The 10,552-nt window shown below is 18.3% G+C and overlaps 1 protein-coding gene across 1 annotated transcript, besides 22 other annotated features; it reads left to right on the forward strand. All coding sequences in view use genetic code 6, as the record gives it.

The window, feature by feature from the left end:
• Positions 1-61: part of a microsatellite that runs on past the window's edge.
• Positions 62-1,186: 1,125 nt separating this feature from the next.
• Positions 1,187-1,272: a microsatellite.
• Positions 1,273-1,886: 614 nt separating this feature from the next.
• IMG5_187690 (transformation transcription domain-associated protein) lies at positions 1,887-5,510 on the forward strand (the record flags this gene model as incomplete). Its single annotated transcript, XM_004027160.1, has 3 exons — positions 1,887-2,520; positions 2,567-3,502; positions 3,662-5,510. Coding segments are annotated over 3 exons (3,419 nt in total), but the record flags the coding sequence as incomplete, so codon positions are not given.
• Positions 3,514-3,577: a microsatellite.
• Positions 3,531-3,579: a microsatellite.
• Positions 3,591-3,634: a microsatellite.
• A 347-nt stretch (positions 5,511-5,857) lies between the features above and the next one.
• Positions 5,858-5,917: a microsatellite.
• Positions 5,918-8,451: 2,534 nt separating this feature from the next.
• Positions 8,452-8,490: a microsatellite.
• Positions 8,491-8,860: 370 nt separating this feature from the next.
• Positions 8,861-8,928: a microsatellite.
• Positions 8,864-8,913: a microsatellite.
• Positions 8,865-8,935: a microsatellite.
• Positions 8,866-8,951: a microsatellite.
• Positions 8,867-8,957: a microsatellite.
• A 644-nt stretch (positions 8,958-9,601) lies between these two features.
• Positions 9,602-9,652: a microsatellite.
• A 73-nt stretch (positions 9,653-9,725) lies between these two features.
• Positions 9,726-9,797: a microsatellite.
• A 56-nt stretch (positions 9,798-9,853) lies between these two features.
• Positions 9,854-9,896: a microsatellite.
• Positions 9,857-9,923: a microsatellite.
• Positions 9,880-9,946: a microsatellite.
• A 114-nt stretch (positions 9,947-10,060) lies between these two features.
• Positions 10,061-10,116: a microsatellite.
• Positions 10,085-10,139: a microsatellite.
• Positions 10,129-10,232: a microsatellite.
• Positions 10,141-10,207: a microsatellite.
• A 247-nt stretch (positions 10,233-10,479) lies between the features above and the next one.
• Positions 10,480-10,508: a microsatellite.
• The last annotated feature ends 44 nt before the right edge of the window (positions 10,509-10,552 follow it).

The raw sequence follows: 10,552 nt of genomic DNA on the forward strand, positions 1-10,552 counted from the left end.
TAAGGATAATAATAATAATAATAATAATAATAATAATAATAATAATAATAAAATAAATAATTTTTGTTATAAAATGAAACTTTCTGTATTGTATTGCTATTATCTACTATTATAAAAAGACTTCTATCTGTCTCTTACAAATTTAAAGACAAAGATTCTTCTTTGGAATTTTTTCAAAATGTAAAAATTATATTTTCAATATTATAAATAAATATAATAAAAGATATGCTTAATGGTAAAAGAAACATTAGAATGTTAAGTAAAAATTCAATATTCGACCTAAAACTCAAATAGACCGAGTTAGTAAAATTCTTAATAGATACTTACTCCATAACAAATTCGCTAAAATCAACCCATGTCATTATATTTAGCATTAAAATTAGTCAAGATAATATACGAATTAGATGATAAAGTAGATTTGGGAATTCGTAATATAAAGTAATTAACATTAAGTATAATGGATTAAGTAAAGAAGCAATACAAGAATCAAAACGATGCTTGTTTGTATTTCATTAAAGATTTCACGAATATCGAATTAATAAATAAAATCATTAAAACCCCTTTTAAAGAATCTTAATTTAGTCTTCAATAGTATAGCGAATAATATGAAGAATCACTTCTCTATTGCTATAGTAGTAGCGAAAATTAAAAACTAGGCTAAATATTTTTAAAATAAAGTTACATAACATTATTAAAAACTTTAGCAATGAAAATAAATTCATTGAACGATAGAGAAAGTCAGGATATTTAATAAATAATAAGAATTCTTTAATCAAATATTGAAAAATTTAATGATTTAGATATAAGAGTAGAATCTTTAAATATTCTTAAAGCACTTCTTATTGGAGGTTAACATAGCAACACAAAAATAAAACCATTAAACTTTAGTGCAGAGAAAAAAATAGAGCTTATAACTGGCCAATCATTTTCTTATATTGTTCGTGTGTTTGATAAAAAACTAGGAATGTCTTAGTTTAGCCAAAAATATACTTCACAAAACTTCGATTAGTCGGTAGATTATATGAGTTTTAAAATTGCAGAAGAATACATAATACAAGAATATATGTATTTCATTTTAAATCTTATATAAGAAAACGGTATAAATCTGATTGATAAAGATTTCATAAGATACTTCCTTTTACTTTTTTCGAAAAACTCTTCATCTATGAAATTATCGTAATATAAAATATATATATATTTATATATATATAAATATTTATATATTTATATATTTATATATTTATATATTTATATATTTATATTTTAATATTTTTTTTATTTATTCATAAAATCTTATTAAAATTTATATAATATTAAAAAATAGATAATTCTATAGATAATCAGCTGATTTATTTTGTTCAAATGATCTTAATTATATTTAAATGATTTTAGGTCAATTCTAAAGTGAAAGCTGTTATATGAAAACACGATAATTGGTTATAAATAATTTAAGGTCAGATCTTTAACTTGATCTTTTAGAAAATGATGAAAAACTTTTATTTGGTTTTAAATTTTTACTATTTAAAATTTTAGATACATCATCGAATGTATATTTGACATTTGAAAGTAAAAAATATCCTTTGTTAAAGCCTTTTGTAGATTATACTAATTCCCTACCCTTATAAACAATATTAGAAAATAAAGAATTTCTACAAACATCAGACATAAAATTAAATAAATTTGACATAATAGAACTTTATTGTGAAATGATGCAATCTGCCTAATTCAAACAAAGTCCTATAAACGATATAAATAACTGCATATATACACTTTATTAATCTTAAGTGAATTTAAATTGTCCAATAACACCTCATTTATTAGTTCCAGCTTTTAAAGATATATTTAACTTTATAATCGGAAGGGATCATCCAAATAGACAAAGCGTAATGTAATTATTTGAAAACACACTCCTTAAATAAAATCCATTCCCGAATTATAATACCTAATCAAAATATGTTTATTTAGCAGAAGCATTATGTGAGCTTCTTTTGGAAGAATTAGACTCTAATATTGGATATATAATGCACCCTGAAAAAGTTTATTTAATGTACAAATCAAACTTGAAATGGGGATAAGGTTAAATTTATTTAGAAAGAATGCATTTTCAAAGGGATAAATACATCCTGAATTAAAAACATTATAACCTCAAAAATTTCGAAACTTCAGGCGCTTTAGATTGTATATCAACTATTTTCGAAGAAATGAATGAAACAGACTATTCTAATGGTTTAAAGTCTTATTTAGCCTCTAGTTTTGAACTCAGAAGGGCTATAGCGATTTTATAATAAAGAGAATGGGTTGAAGCTTAGATTTTTATGAAGGAAAATGCTGAAGTTATCCTCACTGACACTTCTCATAAGTTAAATAAAGAAAATCTAGTCTATTTTGATTTAGTTGGGGATTATTCTTAAGTTATTGATTTGGCTATATTTAAAAGCTTATTTATTGAATGTTAAAAAAATCTTAATAAATGGGACGAATTATCTGAATATGCTGAAAAAACAAACAATTTATAATTTAGTAAAAAAAAAAATATACATAAATTTATATAAATAAAAATATTTAGATTTTGAATGTTTATTTAATACATTTAATATGGTTGGTTTAAAAAAATAATTACAAACAATCGGCTAGAACTAAATAAATTACGAAAACGCCTTAAAATATCATTCTCATGCTCTTGTAGAATTCCAAAGAACAACTACTGATGATACTCCAAACCAGAAATGTGAAATAATAAATTCTATATCAATAGCATTCTTCCATATATTAAAAGAATGGACAAAACTACCAAAAAATGTCTAAAATGCACACACGAAGCATTTAGTTTAACTATAAGCCCTTGTAGAATTAGAGGAAGGGCAAAGAGTAAGAGACAATCGTGAACAATAAAATAATTTAGGTCTAATAATCGAAAACTAAGCTAAAAATGCATAATCTACAATTAATTAATGGAGGGAAAGAATGCCTCATAAATTCGAAAATTTAACCACTTGGAAATGCATTACGGACCAAAGAAACGTAATATTAACTTCAATTTTTAGCAGATTGAAAACTCGAACGGAATAATTCCTTAAATAATTGTAAAAAAATAATGCTAGAAGAACTAATTAAAATCCAGAAGGTTAAACTAGTATTAATTCGACAAATACTATAGAAAATTATATAGAATAACTACTTTAATATCCGGATAAAATCGAAAAAATACTAGCACCTTATACTGATACAAAATGGAATACATTAGTATTTATTAAAACTTAGTAAATATTTGGATATAATACAATCGAGAAAATGCCTAATATGGATGAAAGATTACATCCCGAGGAAATTTATCTAAGAGCGAAATTAATTGCTTCTACTTTTAAATATAGTGAATCAATTAACAATATAAAGTCTTCTATAGAATTAATTGAAAAATAAGCATCGTCAAATTAATAAGAAGATTTTAAAATACACAAAGCTGATTTATATAGAAAAAGAGCTCTTTTATAATGGCAAAATAGTAAGAACTAAATATATATATATAAAAAATATATATAATATATTATATATTATATATATTTATATATTTATATATTAATCTAATCTTATTTTTATTTATTAATTATTTTTTTTTATTTATATAAATATTTTTAAATTTACTATATATACATTTCTTTAGATAAATATGTAGAATCAACCGAAGATATGTAACATTCTTTGTAAATTTGTGAAAATTATTACAAAACATGGAAAAGTTGGTTAGACATATGTTTTTATAATTATTTAAAAAGACAAAACTAAGAATATTGGATTCGTAATGTTTTCTAATTAATTCCAAATGCTTTAAAATACAAACCTTATAAAAATTAAATGCTTTTTACATATATATTATTTATTTTAACATTAGATAAATAACCTTTTATTGATAATATAAAGCTCATTCTTTAAGAAATTCCAAAACCTTAAATTTTATTATGGATACCATCAATTCTTTCTTAATTATATAATAATAACAAAACTGAAGATTAAGAATTAAATTAAATATTCTATAAAATTTTGGAAGAAATAAGTCTTAAATATCCCCAATGTATATTTTATTACTTAAGGGCATTTATAGACAATAAAAGCGAAAATAACAATAATAACCTTAATAATTAAGAAGGTATTTATTACGTTTAAAAATTATACTTAAACCTTAAAAACAGCTCCCATAATTCAGATTTAATTAAAAAAATGGAAATATTCTCAAAAGTAACAACTTAACTATTTTTATAAAATTTCGAATTTGAAAATGCACTTCGAGAGCTTAATATTATCTTGGAAGATTTCCAATCTCCAAAAGACGAAAACTAAATATGGCAATTGATAAATAAAGTTTCTAGTTTCCTTAAATAATATTCATAATTATATGATAATAATATTAATAAGTTTACCTTTTTAACTTAAAAAAGTTCTCTATATAGTCTTTTATCGTAAATTCGTACATAAATATATGCCCCTTTACTTAAATAATATTAAGAAACATACTAAATAAATCCCAATCTATAAAAAACCGGACAATCCTTTACTACGGAATAACTTTTATTATTATCTCTTAATGTATAAGAAATTGAATTACCTGGATAATACATAATATAACCAAACCAAATAATATTTAGAGATTATTAACCATTAAATCATGTAACAATTTCTTCTATAAATAAAGGAATTCGTGTCCAATTTAAAAGCAGGGGAATTTCAAGATAATTAATATTGAATTGCTCGAATAATAAATAATACATATACGAAATATAGCATGGTGGAGTTCATTCTAAAAAGAAAGGAGGTGATAACTTTTAAAATAATTAACTCAGAATCTAATCTATAGAACAAGTTCAAAGTATAATGAATATAATTTTTAATTTAAATAAGGAAACTTTTATTAGACATTTATAAATTAAAGCGCCTAAAAAATTTTGTTTGGCCGTTTTTTCTGACAAAAACTACTTTTCTTAATATTTAGGGCATTTATAAATTATGCTAGTGCCTGTTCTTTCTAAAACAGTAATTTCAATGTAAGATATTTGTGATGAAAAAACACCCTCGTTAAATTTCTAATAATATTAAGACACATTTAATACTCATTTAGAATTATTGGATATAAATAATGATAAAAATGTAAACTAAAAAATGAAATAACTAATTCCGGATACAGTCCTAAGTGATTATTTACTATAAAAAACAGGAGATTTTATGGACTATATTTGTTTAAGAAAAGAAATAACATATAATTTAAGTACAGCCATGTTTTATAATTATTTCCTAGGAAAATCATTATCTTTAAGCAATATATTTATATGTCAGTAGTCTGGAAAAGCCTATATTAATTACGAAAATATAGAAATAAATGAATAATCTTAAATTGTTATCAAAAATCATCATTCAATAAGATTATCTAGATGCATTTCTTAATTTATAGGTGATTTAGGTATTTAAGGTATATTAGCTCCTGCTTTTATTTCTATGGCGAAAGCACTTACAAGATAAATGTAAAAAGAAATTAATTTTTTTTATATAAAATAATTAATTTAAATAGATATCCTGTAAAATAATTAATTTGCTTATTTTTAATTGAAATGGTTAAAGCTAATAACTTTTAATAAAATTAATGTAATTCGGATGAATTTATGGACATTGTTAAAAAATTTTATGACAAATTATTGTGGATTTATTCTGAAGATGTTTAAAATGGAAATAAAAGTAGTGTTAAAGTTAATAATAAATCTAATATTGGTTTCATAGATCCTATTTATCCGAGATCCCATTTATTAATGGAAACTATTTAATAAAATTAATTAAATAATAATAATTCGATAATCTTTAAATATTGGTTTTGATTATATTTTTATTATTTAATTATTTTTTATTAATATTAAGTGTTTTTTTTATTTTAATTTTATATTTATATGTGTCTAATTATTGTAGAAAAAGACAAAAAAATATTATATATGCATTATGATGAATTAAAAAAAGTATTTTATTTTAAAATTATTTTCTTTAATAATATTATTTGTAAAAAATAAATATATAATTTTATATCTTATTATTATTATAATATATATAAATTATTTTTACAATTTTCATTTCTATTGTTTAATTTAAATAAAATACATTTATATATTTTTTAAAACTTTATTTTAATATCATATATTTATATTTTACTTTATTTATTCTTAAATACATTAATATATTAAATATTTTTCATAATAATATTTATTTTTTTATATAAATATTAAATATTAATTCTTCATTTAAAACAAATATAAAATAATAATTAATTATAAATAAAAATAATATTTGAAAAACAATTATATTAAATAGAAAAAATATGAAAACATATAAAAAAAATAAAAAATTAATTTAAAATTAAACTTATATATATATATATATATATATAATCTTACATTTACATAATTTTTACACAATATATATTAATAAATGTATTTCTTATTTTCACACACAATTAAAATCTCTAACTTAATCATAAGTAAGTTCTTATTTAATATCTATAACCTATCCTTTTTAGAATTTTTATTTAATTATTTTAATTTAATGTTTATCTAATTTGATTCCTTTTACTTTTTTTCCAATTAAAAGCAATAAAAGTTCGTCTTTATTAACTTAAATATTTTTCTCATTTTATTTAATAATTCCATCATTTTATTTCTCACTATTTTTTTCCTAATTTTATTTTTCATAATCTTTCTTTTCTTCCATCTTCTTATTATTTCCATCCAAAATCTAATTACACTACCAAATACTTCCTTTAGAATTATTAAACCCAGGCGGTAATTTACAATACAAAAGTTTTCCGCTTAACAAATCTTTAATAATAATTTTTGCCGATTTAGCCTATTCAGGAAGTCCATTGCCCGTAAAGAATCCTCTAGAACTCGCATAAATATTAAGGAAAATATCTGCATTAACATACTCCAAATCTTAAAATTCTTATCCAAACTTTATTTTATAAATTTTTTCTAATACAACCTTAGGAATTCTTTCACAAAACAGTTCTACAGGAGAAATACAATCTTTGATTTTATCAATCGGTAAAACACCATTACAAGCCATTTCTGCTTTGGTTGAAGCTGCATTAGGGAATACTAAACCCGGACAATCACACAAAATAAGATTTTCTTCCAAAAAATGCGTTTATAAGTATTTTGTTTTTCCAGGCATATTTCCTACTGCGACTAATTTTTTATTGCACAAAGTATTTATTACTGATGATTTTCCGACATTTGGATAACCCACTATTCCTATTTATATTATATTTTGTTGATTGTTTTAATTCTTTTTCTTTTATTATTCTTCTTCAGCATCCACTAAAAAATCTCCATCTATTTATTTATTTCCATCTTATAAATTCTTTTTATATTTCACTTATTAAACTAACCATTTTAAAGCGCCGACAAGTATTTTTGTGAGAACTAAATTCGGCTAATTTAAATGTTTTTTAAAAAGATCATCTGTTATTTTTTATTCTTCATTATCTATTATACCATTAATCATCGTTCTATAATCTTTTTATTAATCAATTAATTTTTACTATTCTAAAGCAGAAAAAAACATATGATTAATATTATTTTCATTAAAATATTTTGACCATAATTCCCTTACTTATTCAGAAAGAAGATCAGATTTATTTATCAGTAAAAAAATTAGTTTATTTTCTGAAAGTTCTTTTGCATATTCTTCAATGTCCTAACATCTTTTTTTTTAAAAAAATAATGTATATATTTAAAACAAAAGAAAAAAATACCTATAAAATAAAGGATCTCTTCCATCTAAAATTTATACTAAAATATCTGATCTTTCCATAACTCTCCATAATTATTTCCAAACTTCAATATTTTTTTCATAGGGAGTTATTTATACACTAATATTTGATTCCTCTATTTTACTTAATGTTTTTCTCCATTCAATAAAAGACTCATTCTCTAATTAATTTAATTATTCTTTACTCATATTTTTGTTCCATTTTGGTCTTCTGGGAATTCTTAAATTACCAATTACATTATTATTCTGAATATTATATTATTATTCTATTTTTTTCTCAATTTTTATTATTGTTTCTCTTGCTTCAAGTTCACTTTTATCAATTTTTTAGTATTTTTTTAATTCTTGAGGCTATTATTTTTAATTTATATAATCTTAAAGATTATCTTAGTCTATTTATGACTAAAGAATTTTCTGATGGTTCTATATATCTATATTATTTTCCAAATGTAAAAATCTGACTTTTTCTAAATGTTGTGGAATATATTTATAATTTTTTTTTTCAATTGAATTTTTCAAATTTTATCCAAGCTACGATTTTTACTTTTTAGTATGCTTTGACATTTTGTCTTATTTTAGATTTTAGAATAATATTTAATATTTTTATATTTTTTTATGAATTAATAAATTTTTATAAATTGTTTATACTAACATATATATTTATTATATATAATATATTCATATATATTTTATTGATTAATAACAATTTTTTTTATATATTTTTATATTATTACTTTTTATGAATTTTATATTATATATATATATAATTCTGTTATGATTGCGATATAATTAAATAAACTTTTTTATTTTATTAATATTTTATATAATAAAAGCATAACTATTTATAAAAATAATAATTATATTAGCTTAATATTAAAAAAAATTGAACATTTTTTTAGTACTAATTTATAATATACTAATATTAAGATTTATTTATTAATGGTTTAAAAAAGAAGGGTAAATAAGAATTTAAATAAAATATTACTATCTGACTATAATTAATTAACAATAAAATAAAATCTATTTAAAAAAAGAATCAGAATCAAAATAATTTCATTATTAAAATAAAATAATATAATATAAAAAAATTAATAATAAAATAAAAAAATAATATTAAAATAAAAAAAAAAATATATATGAAAAAATAATAATGAAATTATTATTAAATAATAAATTTATAAATAAGAAAATACTAAAAGCATAAAAAACTTCAAATATATTCAATAAAGTTATAATTTATATATATGTTACTAACATATATTAAAACAACTAAATTAACTTATAATTTATATATAATAAAAGTAAATAAAAAAATAAAAAATAACAAAAATTATATGAAAAATAATCTACTATAAAAAGAACTAAACATTAAATGGATTTTTACTTTATAAAAAGTAAAAATAGCAATAATATTTAACTAAGAATAATCAAAAAAATACTTATAATTCAATAGTTTTAATAAAAAAATAAAAAGTTTAAGAATTTATTATAATAATAAAAAAATTCATAAATTTTTTTTTTAGAATAAAAATAAAAAGATTTATTTGCTTATTAAAAATATAATAAATTATAATAGAAAAATAAAATAAATTAATCATTTTATGATGAAAATAATAGAATAAAATATTTATATTTCTAAAAATAAAAAAAGATATTTAAAATAAAATATAAAAAAAAGTCTTTAATTAAATTAATGAAATATTAAAAAATAAAAAATAATTATAATTTTTTTATAAAAAATTATCAAAAAATGATTATATATATATATTAATAATATTCAATTGATATAACTATTAAGTATAAAATAATAAGAATATACAAAATAAAAAAATTATATAAAAAAAACAATTATTTTTGGCAAAAAAAAAAATATTATTTGTTTAGATATTATTAATTTACGAAAAAATAAATTTCTTTAATAAGATAATAAAAAAGAAAAAAGAAAAAATATTCAGAAAAAAAAAATCAAAAAAGCAAAAATGATAAAAAATAAAAAAATAAACAAAAATTTTTGTAAGATTAAAAAATATAGTAAAAAGTTTATAAATTATTTAATAAAATAATAAATAAAATAAACATAAAAATATTAAATAAAAAAAATATATATATTAAACAAAAAAAATCTATTAAAAATTAAATATATATAAATAAAATTTTTTATATCTTTAAGAAAATATAAATATTTTTTAATATATATATTATAAAATATAAATTTAAATTTAAAAAAAATTAAGTTTGTAATAAAATATATAATATAGATTAAAATTAAAAATATTTTATAATGTTTAAATATATTTATAAAATAAAAATAATTTAAATATTATTTATATAATGAAAATGATAATAATAATAATAATAATAATAATAATAATAATAATAATAATAATCACAATAATAAAAATAATAAAAAATATAAAAATTAATAACAAATACATATACTAAAGAAAATTATATATAAAAATTATAATTAATTAATTTTTTTTATTTTTATTTTATAAAAAATATATTAATTACAAACTATAAATTACTTTAATTAATTAATTTTTTTTCATATATAAAATAAATTATTTAATATAATTTTTATTTATTTTACATAAAATTAATATATAAATTATAAAATTTTATAATTATTATATAAAATTTTAAAAAGATTTAACTTTTAATTAATTATTTTAACTTAATATTAATTAAAATATTAAATTAAAATAATTGTATAAATAATTTATCTAGTTAATGATATATATTTATTTTT

Source organism: Ichthyophthirius multifiliis (genome assembly GCF_000220395.1).
Source record: "Ichthyophthirius multifiliis unplaced genomic scaffold scaff_1120509251352, whole genome shotgun sequence".
NCBI lineage: Eukaryota > Ciliophora > Oligohymenophorea > Hymenostomatida > Ichthyophthirius > Ichthyophthirius multifiliis.